Here is a 21,858-nt window from a genome sequence, read left to right as displayed (position 1 = left end):
CTCTTTCAACATAACTAGTTGTGGGGCTTTTCCAGGATGTGTTCTAACATTGGGGTTGACTTAACAGTCTGTCATTTTAATCATTGCCTCACCTGCTCTTGCACACCTGTAGCAGGAGCTTGGGGTGCAAGAATTAGCAAGTGAAGTTTTCATTGGTATAGAGAGAAGCATGATCAGCTGCTCATTGGTGCAGATCAAAGGGGTTGTTCAGGCTCAGTTAAAGGTTCCAGTTCAAAAGGCGACAAATGGTACAGTAGCTCTCTGGATTAGCCTGTTTTAGATATTTTTGGCCTGGCCTGTTTGTTTTAGATATTAAAGCATTAACATTCCCTTTGATTTAAAGCCTGTTTTGTTAGGGTGATTATTAATGGCCATGCATCTGGACCATCACCTGCTTGGCACACATTTAACATTAGGTCCACGCTGGAAAAAGTTTCAGCTGCTAAATCTTCAGAACTTGTGCCAGATCTCAGCAGTAATGCCTGTTTTTTGTGCCAGGAGCTGAACAATGGAATAGATAGGGAGTAGGGAATCTGTGGTTCTCCAGCTGCTGTTCTATAACCACTCCCACCATACCTGGCCACTGGACATGCTGGCGTTGGCTTGTGGCAGTTTGGGAGTCCAACTACATCTGAAGTGCTTGCCCACTCCCGGAATATATAGATTAAAGTGCACCTGAGTGTGTGCAAAAAGCATGTTTTATACCAATAACTATGGAGAATCCCTATCCTCATCAAGGAATGAGGAAAGAACTTCCTAGTCAAAGAGGATGTGTCCATAAATGCTTAAGTCCCAAGTCTTTGGTGTATTACTTTGTTGTGGGGGGGGGCAAGAGTTAAGGCTGCAATTGATCCTGTTCATCTGGGAGTAAGCAACATTGACATCAATGGGCCTTCTAAGTAGACAATTGTACAGTGGTACCTCGGGTTACATACACGTCAGGGTACATACGCTTCAAGTTACAGACTCCGCTAACCCAGAAATAGTACCTCGGGTTAAGAACTTTGCTTCAGGATGAGAACAGAAATCGTGCTCCGGCAGCAGGAGAAGGCACCATTAGCTAAAGTGGTGCTTCAGGTTAAGAACAGTTTACGGTTAAGTATGGACCTCTGGAACAAATTAAATACTTAACCCGAGGTACCACTGTTCTGTAACACATTTATTATGGTATAAACTCGTAAGCCAACAAAAGGTTATGCCATAATAGACCTGAGAAACAGTATCCATCTTTGGGGTGTGTTTGGGAGAAAGTTAGCATTGCAGTGCGCCTGTGCATGCTATTAAAGAAACAGGTTTGTTTGTTTTTCTGAGTTCAATCGCAAACCCCGTTAAAGCACATTGGAAGCACCAAAGAATTCTGGGCCCTGTAGTTCATCCCTCGCAGAGTTACTACTTCCAGCAACCCTTAAGAAACTACAGCGCCCAGAATTCTTTGAGGCAGGGGGGGAAATGCGTGAAAAAGGCACAGTTGCGCTGCTAGCCTCGGCGCTCCAGGATAAGCGCAAACTCCACGCGATTATCCCCCTGGAGTTGCATCGCAGCGCGCCCTAACTCAGCCAGAATTCCTGCCTGCCTCTTTCCGCCTTGTGGGGCTCTAACTTGTGGGGCCGCCCCTTCCTCTCTAGCTCTTCCCTGTTCTTCGGTCTTTGCTTCCCCCTCCAACCTCCTCCCCTCGGATGCGGCCGCCCACAAGCGCCGCGCGGGCCAATCGGCGTCCCGTAGGGATCCCCAGGGGTCGCGGAAAGCGGATTCCCGCAGAACTCCCCCCGGAGGCTCCCTGTCGCGATGGGCCGAGGGAGGGTGTTGGGTCTGGCCGCGAGCGACGTCCGCTTCCCCACGTCCCTGGCCCGCCATGGCTCAGACGCGATGGTAAGCGCTGCGCCCGGGCGCGCCCTCTGCCAAGGCGCCGCGCCGCAGCCGGATCTCCGACGGCTCCAGCAGGGCAGATCTCCTCGGGCGCCCACGCTAGATCTCGCCGATTGGGCTCGCCTGCCTCTCTTGCTTTCCTCCCTCGGGCGTTTTCCCAAGCTCAACTGAGCTGCGGAAGTTGCATCTCCTAGTTTTCAATGGGTTAGGATGCTAGTCGGTCACTTTAGACGTGTTCCTGCTTTCTCTGCTCTTGGATCTGTCGTGATTTAGACACCACGCTGCTTGTCCCTTTACGCAGCTAGGTTTGAATGGGCAAATAACTTCATGACAGGTATTATCAGCCCCGTGCAAGCTTGTGTGAGGCCCGGGGTGGGAATCTTGCTGGAATAAAGTTATAAACTCAAACCCAAAAGCATCCAGTGCCATGGGCGTAGCCGGGATTTTTTTTGGGGGGGGGGCAGGGCTTTGTTAGGGGCGGGCAAGACTTTTGTTGGGTGGGCAGAACAGAAATGATTGGCCAGTTAAGTATTTCTATTGTTTTACCTGACCTGTGGGGGCAGCTGCCCCCGCCCCGCCCCGCCCCCCCCCGTCCAGTGCCGTGGGGAGCAACGGGGGGGGGGTGGCCAGCTTATCCCTCTGAGGTTGGGGCAAGTGTACCTGACTGCCCCCAGCTCTTCACCTCTTAACTAAAATTCTATAGCACCCTTCATCTGAGGATCACATGATGATCCTTTAAAAACAGAAAAATACATAACATAGTAACAAACACAAAACAATAAACCCACAGGGGAGAAACTACATCATGTTCTACACTGTTCCCTTTTATTGTTAGTAAATTCATGAGGAAATTTCTTAATGAAGAAAAAGTTGCTGCTTCCTGTTTGAAGGCTTTCACTGCCCTTTCCTACAACGCTGATGGTAAAGAGATACACTACACCTCTTGATTTAAAACAAAACAACAACAACCCTTATTCAGTGAAGATGTCTATGTAAGAAGCCAGATGTAGATGCAAGTGTGTGTGTGTGTGTGTGTGTGTGTGTGTGTGTGTGTGTGTGTGTTGCTGGCATCAATATTGGTTGTTTTTGCTCTTCCATTTAGCACCCCGACCCAGATTATTCTGCAGTTTATGTTGAAATAGAAACAGATGCTCCTGACGGGCTCAAAGGTTATGGCTTAACATTTACGCTGGGCAAAGGGACAGAAGTGGGTAAGTTATCATGTTGCCTCTGATTTAAATTAATCATCTGTTGTGAGAATGACAATTCCTCATTGGAAAGGGCCTCCAAGAGGAAATCTACGTTCAGGAGCTTTCTTGATCTTTGTACTAATAAGTCATGTATTGCAACTGCTCCGCTGCAAAGCCATAGAGCACTGAAGCCTTTTGGCCAAAGGTTAGAGAATTTTCATTACTTCTGTTAGTGTTAATACTACTTCAATATTGAGGGTACCTACAAAACTCTTGCCATTTCCTGTTGCCTTAGGCATGGCATTTAATGGCAAGCTATCCTTGCAGCTCTCAACTGCAGGTTACCAGAGTGTTGCTTTAAGCAGCCTCCCTCCATTTTCTCAGCAACCATGATGATATTTGAAAAGCTTCTTGCCCTGAACATCAGCTCAAACATGCTAATGCCAGCACTCAACAGGGTTGGTAGCACTGATGTGAAGTTGTTGCATTCCTTTGGACTCAACCATAGAGTTAAGAAGCTTTTAAACATAAATCCCATATTATGAAGGGCTGCCATTAGTGGACTCTATCACCACCTGCTGGCTACTTCCAGAGGGGCAGCCATATTTGTTTGTTGACGCAAAAAACCAAGCTTGTGGCATCTTAAAAACCAACCAGATGTCAGGACTGGGGAACCTGTAGGCCTTCTTTGAAGAATTTCAGTCACCATGTGAAAATAACAGCCCCTATAGATGTAAGAGCCTTCTGGTTCTGCAGATAAAATTTATCTGATAAATAAACATTTTCAAATTATGTTTTCGTGTGGTCTTGACTTTAAATCAGTAAATATAGACCTTGATGCCTTTCTGCTGCATCTGGAACCTAATATTTATTGTAAAACAGGGATAGGAAACTGTGGCCCTTCATTAGTTATTTGACTCCAGTTCCCATCAGCTCTAGCCAGCAAGTTACCTCACCTCAAACGTGTCTGTTTCAGAATAACTGGATGCAAACTGCCCCATCTCTTCCCACATTTAATATTCTCTCACGTTTCGATCTTGCCACATGCACTTCACAGACCTGTAGCACATTCCTGGAAAAACTCTACTTAAATTTCATGCCACTTTCTAATCATACACACACAATGGGCACTTCTGTGGATAACGTGTACTCTCCTGCTCCCCAGAATTTATTCTGATCTAGTTATCTGTGTAGATTTGCATGCCATTTAGCAACAGAGTTCAACCTGGATAAATTTTGCTTCTTTTAAAACACATGAAAAGATTCCTATGCTCATCATCAGTGGTGTGCTTTATATTTAAGGAAAAACTGGAAAGCACTCAAGCAGCAGGTGAAATTCTATCATTTACCAGGGTGTGTGTGTATAAATGGTGATGTAAAATGTTGCAAACATGATCAGATTTAAAGCAAAGGTTTTAACACACAACAGTTGCAATATCAGCTACTATTTTCTAGAAATATTTGGCTACTTCCTCCCCCCACCTGCCCCCGCCCCCGCATATCTTCTGCCAATGCAAACTGCTGAGCAATTTTCCCATTGGTTTGGGTTTCTGCTTAGTATAGTAACGTCTTAGCCACCTGCGGTTCCTTCGATCCCAGTGCAACAACAGAATCATAATCCTTTAAAGCCTTTCCACTCCACTGCAGTATCTTGCTGCAGCTATTAACACTAGTAAATGAGTTGCAAGGCATGATGTTGATCAAACAGCTGTGATAACCCTAATCGGATTATATGACACAGTTCTCTTTTGATATCCTTTACTGCTTCTGTTCACCTCAGCTGAAGTAAGAGGAGTTCGGCTTATGCATCATGCAGATACTTTCTGTACACACACCGAAACCCTACCTTATCCCACTTCTGCTAGGAAGGAATTGATGGCATGCAATCCCTTTGGAGTTCTGTTATTTTCTTGCCAAAATTAGGAACTGCTTTACAAAATCTGATTAGTTCAATCTACCTTCATCTGCCACTCCTCTTTCATCGGTGGTTCTTTCTGCTTCCATTGCTGTGCCAATAATACTCTGGTTGCAGTTGTCGCATATAAAAACAGTTTTTTATCTTGTCTTTTAATGTCAGTGCCTACAATACCAAGTAAAAATGTTTCGGGGGGGGGGGTTTAATAAATGTGTATTTTAACATCTTTTTCATCTCATTATAAATCATTTCCCAGAAGCCTTTCACTTTCTTACATTCCCACCACAGATGATAAAAAGTGCCTTCCTTTTCCTTACATTTCCAAAATTTGTTACTTATTTTATACCTTTTAGCTAATTTCACTGGTGCAATATAGCATCTATACATCATTTTCATTATGTTTTCTTTCAAAGCATTGCATGCAGTAAATTTTCTTCCTTTCCATAATTTCTCCCAGTCTTTTAGCTGTATATTATAACCAAAATCTTTGGCCCAATGTATCATACCTGACTTAACCTCTTCATCTTTCAAATGCCATTCCAACAGCAATTTATACATTTTTTACAATGTATTAAATTTGTTATTTGTTCTCCTGAAACACTAGCAGTCCTTTCATAATGACCAGGTTGCCTACCTCCCTATGAAGCCAATTGTGTATAAGAATTTTCAGGAAAGCCCTGTCAATATCTGGATAGTGTTTTCAAGGGACATGGAAGAAGGCTTTGTCTGTGACTGCACTCAGGCTGGAATTCCCTTCCTTGTGAGAGCTGATGGCACTTTCTACCTGTTTAGACAAGCCTTTGGCCTCATTATTTGCCACTCCCATTTACTTGATTTATAACCTGCCTTCCAAGAAGTTCCCAGCTGACCTTAAGTGGCTTTAGGATTAATCCTCCTCCTGTATTTGTCATACTGTAATTTTACATAGTTTTGTTGTCCACTTCATGCTAAGTGCAGAAAGGTAGAAGTAAAGTGCCAAGGACAATTCTGTGAATTAACCAGTCATCCCTGGCCAAACTGGTATTTCATCGCTCTAGGATTTCATTCAAGAGTTGTTTTTGGTTTGAAGGACTGAACACACAATATTTTCACAGCTCACTAAAATCCTGGATTCATCTGCAGTTTAAAATCCTTCAAGATTTTGGTGTATTTTGCAGTTGTCTGCGCAGTCAATGCACTCTCTGCTCATGTGGTCAATAAAGACTTGGATGAAATAATTGGTGATTTTCGAGGTTTCTACCGGCAGCTCACCAGTGATGGGCAACTCCGATGGGTAAGGTACTTTTCAGCATTTTGGAATAAGGCTAACACATGAATGCAAAAGTGTCCGTGTAAGAAAAAAATAACTGGAAATCTATTTACCATATTGGCCCGAATATAAACCGCACCCGCAAATAAGCCGCACCTTTAAAATACAAAGGGGGGAAAGGAAAAAAATATAATACCCAAATATAAGCCGCTCCCTTAACATTGGGTTACAGGCTGAAAATTGCTGTGGTTGATAGAATTGTAACTCCAAGCCAATTTAAGGCTTTGATCTTGCAAGCCCGCAAAAGTTACCATACAATTGCTAAAATCGCAAATTGCTGTTCAGTTGCTACAATTCTGCAGGCACTCACACCCGTAAATGGCAAATGAACAGTCTCAAGCTCACAAATCGGCAATAATTTTTTTGTTGTTGTTCCATTTTACCGTTTGTCTGTTTCAGCAGCAATACTGTAAAAGCCAATTTTTGTAATCCGCACTTTTAACTTTTCATGTTTGGAATTTGGGGGGGAAAGTGCTGCTTATATTTGGGCCAATACAGTAGGTATCAGACATGTATTACCAAGTAAAGCAGAGCTGACTTGGTACAACCTAAGACTTAGGTTCAACATTGCTTGTATTCTTGTATTTGTGGCAACGTCAAATGCTCTCACTCAGTCCCATTTATTAACTTACACATTTCAACAAATATTCACAAAATGCCACTATTGTACAAACCCCAAACCATGCAGGGACATTGCTAAGTGAGTTGCGCCCATCATGTTATGGTTTTGTACAAGCCAATGTATATGTTTGTGCTGGGTGTGCTGGAAAATACTAGCTGCACTTTAATACGCCTTGGAATATAATTGACCTCAATTTATCTAAATCTCAAAGGGCTGATTTGCATGACATGGAAAGCCAAACTCTGACTTACCAAGAATGTGTGGGATCCTGGAGAGGAGTCTCAACCACTTCATTCCTCCCTAGTCCTTTTTGCTTCTGTGATAGGCAGAGCTAAGCTCAGTGCAAGTGGATAAGTTTTATGCTCGCTTGGTGAGGCAAGGTTTGTTCTTGGTTACAGCTTACAGTTAGTGAGGCGAGTCCCTGTTCAGACGGCATGCTAAACCATATCTTTGCATGGTGGTTTAATTAACCAGGGAGGAGCAAAGTGGTTGTGAAACATCTTTTGGGAGCCTGCATGGTTCGCAGTCTTGCTCAAAGGTAGTTTGGCTAAACGTGTCATGCAACTCCCCTTCACTGTTTTCTTCCATACAAATATGTATTCACAGCAAGTCTGGGAACCAAGAATTATAGGCTTACAGAACTGCAAGGAGACGCGTAGCTGCTTATTCCATAAAAGGATATCCTTGTTCAACCTTTTCTTGATATCGTTCAACAAAGGAGGCTGCCTAAGCTAGATTATTCTAAATGCTTTAGATACCTTGTAGGCCTTTGGGGAGAGTCTTGTCATACATATCTCTTCATGGCTACCATAATATATTGACGACATCCTTTTGTCGACAGATTGGTCCTGAGAAAGGAGCTGTGCATTTAGCCACGGCTGCTATTCTGAATGCGGTCTGGGACTTGTGGGCCAAACAGGAAGGGAAGGTAATGGATTGGAAGCAAGTGGACAAGACTATCACAGTTTAGTCCACCTCCCAACTATTCTGTTTTTCCATGAATGGAAGGGTAAGAATCTTCCTAATTTCAGGTGGCTGATCTGTTTCTATCATTGATATTCTATTATTCAGATTTGCCCTCAAGACACACATGTGGTGGGTGGGTGGGTGTTGCCCACCAGTGGTCATGACTGGAGCTAGCAGTAGGAATAGCCAGAACTGGTGCAAACCATACCTTCAAATGGATATAGCAGGGCTCATAGCGAGCTGTTTGAAGCAGTGCTTATTAGCACCAATCAGCTGACTGAGGTAAAAATGCACCTTCAAAGGGGCTCACTGACAGCAGCGATCAGTTCCAAGGCATGGTTGCATCTATACCTCCCTCAAGGCAGCTGAGACGCTCAGTCATCTCTCTCCTAGAATCATAGAATTGTAAAGCTGAAAGGGACCCTGAGAATCATCTAGTTCAGGCGTCAGCAACCTTTTTCAGCCGTGGGCCTGTCCACCGTCCCTCAGACCATGTGGGGGGCAGGACTATATTGGGGGGGGGGGATGCACGAATTCCTATGCCCCACAAATAACCCAGAGATGCATTTGAAATAAAAGCACACCCGCATAAAAGAGCCAGCGTGGTCTAGTGGTTAAGAGCAGTGGACTTGTAATCTGGTGAACCGGGTTTGATTCCCCGCTCCTCCACATGCAGCTGCTGGGTGACCTTGGGCCAGTCACACTTCTCTGAAGTCTCTTAGCCTCACTCACCTCACAGAGTGTTTGTTGTGGGGGAGGAAGGGAAAGGAGAATGTTCGCCACTTTGAGACTCCTTCGGGTAGTGATAAAGCGGGATATCAAATCCAAACTCTTCTTCTTCTACTCATGTAAAAACACGAGGCAGGCCCCACAAATAACCCAGAGATGCATTTTAAATAAAAGGACACATTGTACTCATGTAAAAACATGCTGATTCCTGGACTGTCCGTGGGCCGGATTGAAAAGGCGATTGGGCCGCATGTGGCCCACGGGCCTTAGGTTGCCTACCCCTGATCTAGTTCAACTCCCTGCAATGCAGGACTATGCAGCTGTCCCATACAGGGATTGAAGCTGCAACCTTGGCATTATCAGCACCATGCTGTAACCAACTGAGCTGCCCAGGCCTGCCAGTTCTCAATAGCCATGAGAGGCAAAGGTTGTCAGTCATGGCTGCAGCTGATGGGACTTGGAGTCCAACAACAGGCCTCCCCTCCCTCAGACCTGACATAACAGCTTTAAATATTTCAATCTCTCTCTCTTATTTTTTTTAAAGCCACTCTGGAAACTGCTTGTTGACATGGTAAGAAAAACACTGTATTATTAATTGTTTATTCGTGTCCTTGCTGTGCTAAAGTAATGGCATAAAGCTATGGTTACAAATCACGACCTATCACTAGTTAAATAGTTTGTGGCAAAAATCTACAAAGTCTTCTGAGTCTTGTGGACTACATAGTTTACTTGCCATCTCTGTGCTTCCTGCACTGCTGTGCAAACAATTGTCCGTGAACAATGCTATACCAGATGTTAGTTGGCATTTATAGTGCTCATTTTTTAAAAAAAGTGCAGTAAGAAAGAAATGCCATGATTGTCAATATTACAATAGAAATCCATATTTATGTTGTTTTTAAGTTGGTTGGTGTGTAATTTGATATCACTAAACATTTGAGGCTTAAGTAATCAAAGAAAAGTAAGCAAATAGCTATTTAAATTTGTGTACTATTTTGGTCCTCAAAAAGTAATCTAGTGTATTTTCATTATTTGTTTTCCTGTAGCACCATCTATATACAGAGCACTTTATAAAGAACAAGTTTGGCAGGTCCCTATTCCAAGAGGCTAATATATATACATGATCCACATCTAAAATTGTGCAGCCTGCATGTTTTGGTATTTGTTGCATCAGGTTACTCGTTTGAACGTCAATTTTGCAGCTTGTTATGCTGCTTGTTTGCATTTGCCCCTATGCACAGGGCTTTCTCATTGACTGTTTGCTGTGTTGAGGTCCTGTCTCTATACAAACCAGATTCTAAAGATCAGTAGTTTTCAATTCATGTGCCACATCAGATTACACCCCTGGCTGAGCAAAGTTCCACTTTACCAATGCTGCCCTTGCATTGTTTTGTTGGTTTAAGCAGAGGATTTGTTCTATATTTTTATTGTTTGTGTTTATATGGTTTTGGTCCTGGCCTTCAGCTAGCACAATAAACTTATTGAACTTCAACCAATGCCACCCAGTGGGAGAGTACAGAAGAGCATCGGTGTGCTTTGTATGTGTGCAACAATATCGGCATTGAAACTCACAGTTGGTTTCAAACTTGGTCCTTTTGTTATTTTGCTTCCACCGCTGTAAGGTGCCAGGATATTTCCAGAGTAGGACGTTGTGGGCTCAGATCTTGCTCTGGTCACAGCCAGCAAAGGTGGGCATGCATCAACAGACCTCTGAACACACAAACCTGTTCATGGAAAATGTCTCTTGGACTGGGTTAATCATACATGGTGTTTCACTTCTCAAATAATACAACAATTTGATTCCTTTTTCCTTACCAGGATCCCAAACAGTTGTTATCTTGCATAGATTTCAGATATATTACGGATGCCCTGACAGAAGAAGAAGCTCTCAGTAAGTTATTTTTATAGGCCGCAAAACCTACATTCCCTTACTTTAGGTTAGCCCTACTGATTTCTTTCTATTAACCAAGTCCGGAAATTTAATATTCAGTAATTAGTAAGTAGAGTGCTTTTTCTCAGTACAATGGTACCTTGGTTCTCAAACTTACTGTAATCCATTCTGGAAGTCCGTTCCAGAACCGAGGTGCGCTTTCCCATAGAAAGTAATGCAAAATGGATTAATCTGTTCCAGACTTTTAAAAACAACCCCTAAAACAGCAATTTAACATGAATTTTACTATCTCACGAGACCATTGATCCATAAAATGAAAGCAATAAACAATGTACTGCAGTCACACAATCAATCAGTAGCTGAACTGGGTTCCACACAGTCACAGAAAGAAAAGAAAAAAGGTGCAAAAACAAAAACGCAAAATAAATAGCAAAAACAGACAGACCTCAGCGTGGCACTCAAAACGGAGCACGTTCGGCTTCCAAAAAAAGTTCGCAAACTGTAACACTTACTTCCAGGTTTGCAGTGTTTGGGTTCCAAGTTGTTTGAGTACCAAGGAGTCTGAGAACCAAGGTACCACTGTACTTAATGTGCATTAGCTCAGTAAACTTTAAAACTGTTCTTAGAGCAGCCCACTACAACCATCTCTTCCCTGTTTAGTGAAGTTTTAAATGTTTGAAGTTTTATTCTGTTTTTAGTCCTCTGTTGGGAGCTGCCCAGAGTGGCTGTGGAAACCCATCCAGATGGGCGGGGTATAAATAATAAAATTATTATTATTATTATTATTATTATTATTATCTTCTTCTTCTTCTTCTTCTTCTTCTTCTTCTTCTTCTTCTTCTTCTTCTTCTTCTTCTTCTTCTTCCAAATGGGGAGTCAGGGCGCTGAGGTTGAAAATGAATGGCTTACCTATGACACCCTGCCACCAGTGAATCTGTGACTAAGCAGAGGCAGAGGTTTAAACTGTGAAGTGTACTTCATGGCTCATGATTTAGGCTTCTGTGCAACAACAGCTCAGAATATAGACCCTGTAATTATTTGTACGGCAAGTGCACTTCCATGTAATTTTGCTTTATAAAAATAGCACTCTTTATAAATAAAGATAGGAATGACATTGCATTTTGGTTTTAACATTGTGCTTTCTCTTTCCATTTCACTAGCAATCCTTCAAAGTGGCCTAGTGGGGAAAAAACAAAGAGGTAAGCAGAACAACTCTTCCTTCTGCTGTTAGTTGATTATTAGTTTGACGCCCAAAAGGTTATTCTGAAACTGGATATGGGAAATGGCCACTGATGTCTCACATCCATAGCGACATGGCCTTCTTTCTCTTTCTTCTTAAAACAGGGAGTCTGTGGCCCTCCAAATGTTGTTGGACTCCCACCTTCCCTGACTATTGGGCATGCTGGCTGGCGATGAGGAGAGTTGCGAATCCAACAATAAGTGGTGGTTCCTCAACCCTTCTTTAAAGGCAGCGTTTCGAAACTCTAGCTACTCTCAGGCAAAGCAGTGGGAAATGATCCTGTGGGAACCCAGGCTTTTCATTCATCCTAGAGGTCTTTTTAAACATTTTTACTTTAGTGTCCAGTTGTTGTAGGGAATGCAGATGTGTTTTCCCAGGGTAGCGATTCTGTTGCAAGGAAATTTCATTTAAATTGCTGGTGGTGATGTTCTGCCTCTTTGTAGAAGAACAAATGTTGGAATGCGGCTACCCAGCTTATACCACATCGTGTGCTTGGCTAGGCTATCCAGACCAACAACTGAAACAGGTTTGGTTCTTCTGCACTCTTTCCATTTAGACTTCTGCTTTGAGTTCAGATGCACAAAAGATGAACAAACATAATTGCTTTAGGCAGTACAGAGGAAGAGTCAGAAGCAAATTCCGTTTTCAAATGCAGCTGTCAGATATTGTCAGTTTTTTGGCATGCATGTGGGTCACTGTTGCTCTTAGACTGGTTCACATTAGGGATGGAGGAGAAATTTGATCCAGTTTGCATTAAAATACGAACTCTCCTAATGCAGTTTCCAAAATAATACGCAAACGGAAACACAGCCACCGTTCAGACCTTTTAAAACCAAGTAATGTGTGCAAAAATGCATATACTGGGATACTGTGTCCATAAAAGTGCATGTATTAATGAAAATAACTTTCAAAAAATGCATTATTTTAGGGGAAAGTGCTTTACAAAAATATGTCTCTAGGCATGATTGCATACAAAAAGGTGTAAATTAGGAGACGTGCACTAAATGCTATTGGATTTTCACAAGGATTTTTTTTATTATTGCAAAGTGTTGAAATGTGGAGAACTGAATTTAGGACTAAAAACGAGAAACTGAGAGGGAACGAAATTGCAGAGATGGGCAAATCTGTCCAATTTTCCCTGGCTGTTGTGTGTGGGTGGGATATGGAAACAAGTCTTTAAGGGTTTGTTCTTTCTCCTGCTGTGCATAGAACAATTTATATGAATCATGGTCCATGTGTAGAAACGCCGGTTTAAGTAGATATTGCTCCCATGATCCATTTGCCCCTTTTTTGTGACAGACAGATCTCCAAGAATAGACTCTCCCTTCAATACTGCATGCCGTGTGGATAGACACACTTGTATTGTACACATACAATTTCTTCTCACTCCCTGTTTTTTCAGTCTTTGCAAACCTGGTGCCCTCCAGATGTTTTTGAACTACACAACTCCCATCAGCCCCAGCCAGCATAACTGTGTTGACCGAGGCTGATGGGAGTTGCATTCCAAAATATTTGGAAGGTACTAGTTTTGCAGAGGCTGCTCTACACCGGTGAACCTAAAAAGCAATAAATCTTAAATCACGCTAAGCGACTGAACTCACCATTAACCTGTGAAATACGCTACTATGAAAGGCGAGACAATAAAACCAACAGATTCTGTCGGTTCGGCTAAGAGTCCTTTTGTGCAAATGGTTGCTCACATGTGCTGTATGTGTGTGTGTGACAGATGTAACTTTCTTGGCAGCTTTGTACTGAAGCGCTGAAGGATGGTTGGACCAGGTATAGTCAATTTATATTGAATACTTCACTTCTAGTTGTATAAGATATACATAACAGGCAAGTTCTGGTTTGTCAGGAAAATGACAAAAGAAAATGAATTTTATTACTTTTGTTGTCGGACGTTATTGATTTGATTCCAAAGTGGGCTAGACAATTGCTGCTTTATGTACATACAGGCACTGTCAGGAGCTCGTCCTACACTTGAGTAGGACCCTGGCAGAGACACATGCCCAACTGGCATGTCCTCTCCCTCCTGGTCGTTCGTTTGGGAGCTTCAAAAGCTTTCTTCAGCCCGAACATCACAGCAACTGATGCCAACAGACATCGGCACGCTTAGGGATCTGCAGAGTTTGTGCAGCTTGCGTAACAGACCTCAGCAACTCAGCATTTTGGCTAATCTACTTTATTTAAATATAAACACGCATGGAGCACTGCAACATGGCTCCCTCTCTCTCTAGCATCAGACAGCAAGGAGAAATAACGAAGGACAATAGTCCCACTTCACAGAACACAGTAACACAAACATCCTGTCTCCGTCACTTCCCACTTTGTGGAGTCAAAACATACACCGTCATGTGATAGACAACAATCCCATGACTGCAATCATGGAGCAGGAATTCTAACAGGCACTACATCCAAAAGTTGCAATCATGGTTGGTAGTTCACCTAACTACCTGCTGCCTGCATTTGTTCTTCTGTTTCATGGGAGGTAGGGGGTAGGGGCAAGGCCTGCATGGTACCAGCAGTGTGTGCATTTGCACTGGACAGACCTTATCTGCCACATCCCGCATACCCACCCTCCTGGTGAGAAGCAGCAACACAGGTGATGGGCGATCAGGTGAGGACCACCAACCACTACAGCAAAGTTGTTGCCGTCAGCTTTGACAGCTCAGCTCAATTGCTGGGCTGAAGAAAATAAGAAATGACTGTCCTTCTGCACCTCAAACAGGTGAGCAGCACAGCTGGTCCCTTTGTTCTGCATTGCTGGGGTATCTGAGCACATGCATATATGTGTAGTGGAGGCAAGTTGTATCTCCTGTGCACACACAAACTTAGGGTGTGAAGAAACCAACCTAGAACGTCAATCTAGGATTTACGTTTCACCCTAACTGAATCAGGGCATTGGACTCAGTCCTACATCAAGTTACTCATGCTCACATATCACCGAGTCCACCGGTTGGCATGGATTTACATGAGATGTTTTTACACACATTTGAAAGAACAACAGTTGTTCTCATTCATATTGCTTCTGAAGTTCAGAGTTGGAGAGTGGAGTACAAACTTTTCCAGTTTGGAACTCCTGGGCTAATTCTGAGCCCAAACCAAGTCTTTCACAAGTTCAGTCTCAGTTCACAATTAGTTCATCTCTTAACAACAGTGTTCTTCAGTGCCACAAACACCCATTTCCCGTTCATTCAACAACAACAAAAATACCTGGAAGAGGTGCCTATAAGAAAGGCTGTTCCTTCAGAAGTCTTAAGTGGCAGCAACATTGTGGGCACCAAGACTCCTGGGAAATATAGTTCCTCACACTTTCCAGATCATTTCTAAGAACCCAGGATTCTTGCATTCAGAACATTGTTACTACAGCAGTTAAGTAATCAAGGCTCCTGAAGCAGGCTTTAAAAAGTAACATTTCATGATAAATTTTGGGAGAAAGTAGAAAGGGGCATCAGGAGTGCTTTTAGAGAGTCTAGGAGTAGAAGGCCTTAATCCCTTGAGTTCCTGTGGGTGTCTTTTACAAGGATATTGTGGGAGGGAAGTCTTCTAGGCCTACAACACGTTACAGAGCACATGATGGGCCAGGTTTAAAACAAATTAATTATGCCCCGATCTAAATTGAGTCTATATTAGCTCCTTCTAGGCAAGCAAAGACTTGAGTTTAGCCTTGAAAAGCTTGCCCTTCTCCAGTTCTCATTTTTATGCTGTTACATAAAAGATAAAAGAAATGAGTGATCATAGAAGAAGAAGAAAGCTGTTACAAACTTTTAGCCATCTTAATTTTATTACAAATGTGTCTCTAGGTTCAAAGTAAAAGTTGGAGCGGATCTCCAGGATGACATTCGGAGATGCAGACTTGTTAGAGAAATGATTGGTCCTGAAAATATACTGGTATATATCACATATCTAGGGCTATGTTTTGTTGTAATATCATGCTGCCTGTCACTGTCGATCATGTGGATGGTTGGAATCCATGCCTATGTTGGGGTGGAAAGAAACCAGCCATTGATTTTGGCCAGGCTTTCTCAACCTCGGCCCTCCAGATGTTTTAAGACTACAATTCCCATCATCCCTGGCCACTGGTCCTCCTAGCTAGGGATCATGGGAGTTGTAGGCCAAAAACATCTGGGGGCCGAGGTTGAGGAAGCCTGCTTTGGGCATACTGACAAATCTGAGTCTCTTTATTTTTTGGAATCAGCTTTGATGAACTTAATGTTAAAAAATATACATTTTAGTTATGTGGCGCTCCAAAACTTTCTTCAGGCACTGTCTTTAGTACAGTGGTACCTCGGCTTACAGACGCTTCAGGTTGCGCATTTTTAGGTTGTGCACCGCTCCGAACCTGGAAGTACCAGAACAGGTTACTTCCAGGTTTCGGCGCTCGCGCAGAAACAATAAATCATGCTTTGCGCATGCGCAGAATCATGACCCATGCGTGCACAGACATGGATCACGTTTGCAACCCAAGGTTCCAATGTATAGTATTTTGTTTTCTTATTCATTGTAATAAGGTTAACACATTGTGTGCATTTACTTGGAAGCAAGTCTCACTGAAGCATGCACAGGACTGCAGTCTTAGCCAAAGCATAACTGCTAGGATTTTTCACTACATTTGAGCTCTGTGTTGGTCAGTTAATTAGAACTTCATTTCTTTAGAATAAATGTGTGGTTTGGAGAATTGGGTACATCATTTCTTCCTACTTCAATAGAAAATGCTAGCTAGCAGATACCAGATGATTCAAATTGTTTAACACCTCAGCAGTATGAACCTAGCGTGTGTCATAAGAAAAGCTTGACTCAAATTCCCCTTACTTTCCATCTGTCTAAAATCAACATCACCATTGTTACAACACTGAGTTCAATGATATAGTTGAGTGAATGCAGTCTGTAACTATTCTCAGATGCTGGACGCTAACCAAAGATGGGAAGTGAAAGAAGCCATAGAATGGGTCACAAAACTAGCTGAATTCAAACCACTGTGGATCGAGGAACCCACTTCCCCCGACGATATTCTTGGGCACGCAACCATTGCCAAGGTCAGAGGAGTTGTTTTCCATTTCGGTGAGATGACAACCTAATGTAGATCTTGGATTTATGTTTTGTCCCAACTGAATCAGGGCATTGGACTCTCTACATAACAGAGAATTTTGATGATTTATTGACTTGTGGTTTTCTTTAGAACACTCAGAGTTCAGGCTCAAACAGTTGTCAAAAGTCATTAACATCTACTTGCTACAATATCCTGTCACACATGCAGCATATATTCCATTAAACTTTAAATGAGTAACATATTTGTGAAGGCTAATAAAAGACTGAAAAATATATACATCCGTGTGCAAGCCAACCAGCAGTGCTCCTAAAATGCATGTGATTCAAGCACTCTTTAATATGTTTGGCCTGAAGTTCAAATTATATGAGAAATATAATACTAGCCAAGGATGTGTGATCAAAACTTATTAGAGTACCAGTGGTCTCGCATGTACACCATAGCCAAAATCCAACACCAAGTTAGTAATGCTTAAGCACCATTGATTTCAGTGGGATTTGTGTGCATAACTGTGCTCATTTACAGTCCAAGGATATTCCATATGGTTGCACACACCCGCTTATGTAATTCTTCACACCTAATTGATTAAGCAAAGAAAGTATCAACTGTGCTAATAATTCTATCATTTCCTTTAGCTTTCTTCTAATTGTATGAAATGATTGCTGAACCATTACATTTTGTTTCCCCCCTGTGAATATCTGGATTTGGAAAAACTTAGAAACCTATGGCATGTCACAAGCTGTTCTTGTTTTTAGGCTTTAGCGCCATTAGGGATTGGTGTTGCAACAGGAGAACAAGTAAGTTTCCTTATAAATGTCTTGTTTTATATTAGTTGTCTTGGAAGCCATTCCATCGAACTATGCTGAAATGAGTGATTGGGTAAAATCTTCCCATCACATTTCCTGGAACTGAAATATTTGTTTATGAGAAAGCACCAAATAAAGTGTGCCTGTCAGCTAGGGATCCCAAGTTAATTTACAGAGCAATCCAATAGATGTCTAATTGGAAGTAAGCCCCCTGGAATTCAATGGGACTTTCTCCCAGGGAAGAACATACTGCAACCTTAAGGAAATTCATGGAAGGAAAGTTTCCTGTCCCCTTCATTCTCCTACAAAAAGTATCTCTGGAGGGCTAGGATGATGGTGGTGCCAGAACTATGTGGAATGGATCTGTGGGGAGGAAACTCTTTAAAAAAAATTAGGCTAGCTTATCTTAGGAGCCATGACAATTGTGATAAAATGTTACATTCAAAGCTTTGCTTGGAAAATATTTCCTTGTACTACTACTTAAAATTTAAACAACTTATGGAAGTATATTTACTGAATTGTCATTTAAGAAAAAAAATGAACAAATCAAAATTGTCAACCAGTTTTAGCACACCTGAAGTGCTATGTATTTTATACAGTGGTACCTCGGGTTACAGACGCTTCAGGTTACAGACTCCGCTAACCCAGAAATAAAACATTGGGTTAAGAACTTTGCTTCAGGATGAGAACAGAAATTGCGCGGCAGCGGGAGGCCCCATTAGCTAAAGTGGTGCTTCAGGTTAAGAAGAGTTTCAGGTTAAGAACGGACCTCCGGAACGAATTAAGTACATAACCAGAGGTACCACTGTATTTAAATATGCATGCATGCTTCTTTGGGGCAGTCACCTTAGATATGTTAATTACAACTGCATTCGTTTGTTTTATAAGTGTGCATTGCTAAAAATAACACCCTGTTCCATTCCTCATATAATTTAAAGCCTTCATATGGAACAGGGCAGACAGAATCTTTTCAGTTGTCTCTTCAGCTGTTGTTTTTTTTTTTAGGATGCAGAAATTCAATATGCATTGCTTTAAAAGGCAACAACAGCATAATCTCTATAATAAAATGCTGTCGTTTCTATATATTTTAAGCTAACCTTCAAATATTTTGATCTTATTTGGGCTAAGCAAATTTTTTTCATCATCTGCAGTGCCATAACAGAGTGATATTTAAGCAGCTCCTGCAGGCTCATGCCTTGAGTTACGTCCAGGTGGATAGTTGCAGGTTGGGCAGTGTCAATGAAAACTTGTCTGTGCTGCTGATGGCCAAGAAATTTCAAGGTAAGGCTCTTGAAAATTCTGCTGTAAAAGTACTAGGTGTGTTTTCTGGTCATTTCTGCTGCTGGCATAGCATTTGGTTTTCTGTATGTAAGCATGATTTTTTTGTGATTTTTTTAATAGCAGAAGTAGGTAGTATTAGGGGAGTTTGGCTTTTTCCAGGAATCATCTATGATAAATATATTTTTAAAAGGCTAAAGGAATGAATTAAGTGCCGCAAAGCATATTTTAGGCTAGAGGGATGACAAGTTGTGTTGTCTTGTCAGCAGTGCTAATGCAGCTTGTATCCTTTGTTTTCAGTCCCTGTGTGTCCTCATGCTGGAGGGGTTGGGCTCTGTGAGCTGGTACAGCACTTGATAATATTTGACTACATTTCAATATCTGGTAGCATTGAGAACAGGTTAGTAGTAGTATTTATCTGATTCTTCCCTATTGGAACAGTCTCCAAGAGTCTTGGCTTTTGACTCTTGGACCCGATGCCTAGGTTCTGGTGTTTGATCAATCATACATATGATCTTTTTGATAGAGAAATTCAGGATAAAGCTTTACCCTTCTTTGCCACAACCGTAGCCCTGGTTTTCATTTTTATCCCTCCCTTTAACCATTGTTGTTAATCCAGCCATAGTCTGAAGTCTTTCTAAAACTTTGTTTACTTAGCAAACCTGAGCAACCATCATACTCCCATGTATTTCTCAACAGTTACGGGATCGATTACCTGTAGTGTTTCATTTCCACACCCCAATGTTCTTTTTAAAAAATATTACAATATTACAATTAACTTACTATGCTGTCAGGGCTATCAGTATACTATTACTGGAATGAACAGTGAAATCACCACTCAGCTAATTGGTGGGGTGTCCATTCCATCTTCAGCAACTTCTCAGAATAACAGCCTTTTGCCAATATCATACATTCTCTTTGTGTGTTGATATAGTACTTGAAGTGTTTTGTAATATTTTTTTGTATTTCCCCCTATATATTTCTGTATGTAACTAAAATGTACAGCACTGCAATGATGGAGCTCAGAAGTAATCCCCCCCCCAATGCTATTCATTTCTGCTCCAAACTGGCTTTATTTTGATGCAGCAGTTAACGTTATCACAGTGAAAAGCTACAACACTCAATTTATTATTTATAATATTTTTTGAGGGGGTAAACTTACTGGGTTACAATGGTCTCCTTCCATTATTAGGAGCTCAGTATTTCACTTTACATATTTCCTGGTAGCCCAACAAATTTAAGTTAACATTTTTGTTAAACTGGAGTCATTATGAAATAACTTTATTTTTTGGTAGGACTTTAAATGGGTCTAGTGAACCAATGTTTTCCTTTCAGGATGTGTGAATATGTTGACCATCTACATGAACACTTCAAGTACCCTGTAGTAATCAAGAATGCATCCTATATGCCGCCGCAGGTATTTGTGCTCCCAGAATGCAAGTATTTCCTCAAACCTTTAATGGAAGCAAGAGGGAAATCCACATATATCCTATCCACAGCATGTGCAAGTTGTCATTGTTTTAAAACAGCCCACAGGCTAGATTTGGTCGCCGTGTCATGGTAATATCAGGTGATTGACAGGTAGATGGCCCCATACACCTGTAGGGAGTGGGCAAGTTTAGGTTCTGCTAACAGGATCCTGTTCCCCACCCATAAAGGAGACTCGGGACAGCTTCTGAAGTTTGGATTAGGGCTCTTGCTGAAGCAGTGTTCAAGAAGATTTTGCAAATCCACAAAATATATGGCTGCTTTGTATTTACAATTTTACTATTGAAATTAAGGGTCCTTGAGTAAGCTTCCAGATGTTAGCATTAATTTTTGTTCACTATAACCTAGTGAACGCTATGCCCAATTAATGCAAAACACAAACCAAAATGCATTATTGAATGCAATACGTAAGTTGCTGCTAAATATATTCGCAACCTATACAGAAGTTAACAGGTTGTGTATCATACTAGCTTGTTTCTAGGCAGACCTGCCAAAATAGTGACAAAGTAGAGGTGGGGATATACAACCTGAAGATGTTTAAGGCTAATTCTATGCACTAGTTTACATGAAAATTGTCTTCAGTAGCTAGAACATATTATGAGGTGGCTAATCTTTTTCACCCAAGAGTCACACCGAACGTTAGTCATGCCTCTGAGGTCTCTATATCAGAGTAGGTGTGGCCAACACAGATATTTGTTTTCTCACCCCACAGCAGGGCTGAAGTAGAAGATAAGGCAGCAAGAAAAATGGGGATTTTGTTCTTCTTGCAGTGTCTATTCTCCTACTATGATATAGCTCCATTACAGCTTTAGTCATGCTTCTTGTTTCCTATGTGCTGCAAGTTAGCCAAAGGTGCAAGATTGTTTAATCACCTCTGGTGAAGAGGAATGTTTTAAATAGAAAAAAAAATCTATGACCTTTTAAATTTGTCTGTTGTTGTGCTACGTTATTTGTGTTTTTATCCTATAAACTGCCCTGTGATCTTTATATGAAATGGGAATAATAATAATAATAATAATAATAATAATAATAATAATAATAATTCGTTCTTTCAGGCAGCTGGATATTCCACTGAAATGAAAGAAGATTCTGCAAGGAAATACCAGTTTCCACAAGGAGAAGTCTGGCAGAAGCTCCTCTGTGAACATAAAATACAGCTAAAATAAGCTTAAACACTGAAAGTTTTCAGGGTGAGGTTTAAACTCCCCAGAGCTATATTTACCACAACAAATGGTTGGTTTTGCTGAAGCTACAAGATGATTTCAGATTCAAATTAATGCTTTTAGAAAGCTTTCCTCCACTTACATAACAAGAATAGATTTCAGCCCCAACTATAGAACTCCCGATCACTTTAAGAAAAAATAAGAGCCTTTTTAATAGTTAAGCTGAAAGGGTACATGATTCATTTTTCCTGACACTGTTCCAGGAACTACAGGATTATATAATGCAAGATTGCACTTTGAATGTGCATCTGCTGAGTTTAGAAGTTTCAAATAAAGAAACGATGACTAGAT

General features: G+C 41.5%; 1 protein-coding gene across 2 annotated transcripts; it reads left to right on the top strand.

Moving 5' to 3' along the window:
• Positions 1-1,492: 1,492 nt before the first annotated feature.
• On the top strand, positions 1,493-21,857 carry ENOSF1 (enolase superfamily member 1). Of its 2 annotated transcripts, none has more exons than XR_014170128.1 (16): positions 1,493-1,869; positions 2,969-3,077; positions 6,129-6,244; positions 7,744-7,830; positions 9,142-9,168; positions 10,413-10,485; positions 11,646-11,684; positions 12,169-12,251; positions 13,470-13,504; positions 15,529-15,616; positions 16,627-16,761; positions 17,528-17,569; positions 18,730-18,859; positions 19,157-19,256; positions 20,152-20,273; positions 21,400-21,490. XR_014170128.1 is itself a non-coding variant. In XM_081918117.1 (16 exons), exons 1-16 carry the CDS (start codon positions 1,786-1,788, stop codon positions 21,508-21,510), a joined length of 1,341 nt encoding a protein of 446 aa, XP_081774243.1. In that variant the 5' UTR covers positions 1,498-1,785; the 3' UTR covers positions 21,511-21,857. The 2 variants fall into 2 exon arrangements, 1 of the variants encoding a protein (XP_081774243.1); XM_081918117.1 differs by having other exon boundaries at positions 1,498-1,869; positions 20,192-20,273; positions 21,400-21,857.
• Position 21,858: the final 1 nt, after the last annotated feature.

This window comes from Podarcis melisellensis (genome assembly GCF_964234715.1).
Source record: "Podarcis melisellensis genome assembly, chromosome: 7".
In the NCBI taxonomy this organism is placed as follows: Eukaryota; Metazoa; Chordata; class Lepidosauria; order Squamata; family Lacertidae; genus Podarcis; species Podarcis melisellensis.
This window is presented reverse-complemented; position numbering and strand designations above follow the sequence as displayed.

What these genes read in the sequence shown, in the direction of transcription:
- ENOSF1 (XM_081918117.1), top strand. Translation starts at nt 1,786, where the DNA reads ATGGGCCGAGGGAGGGTGTTGGGTCTGGCCGCGAGCGACGTCCGCTTC. An exon ending in TTGGTCCTGAAAATATACTG is followed by an intron (nt 15,617 to 16,626) that starts GTATATATCACA and finishes AACTATTCTCAG; the next exon opens with ATGCTGGACGCTAACCAAAG. An exon ending in GTGTTGCAACAGGAGAACAA is followed by an intron (nt 17,570 to 18,729) that starts GTAAGTTTCCTT and finishes CATCATCTGCAG; the next exon opens with TGCCATAACAGAGTGATATT.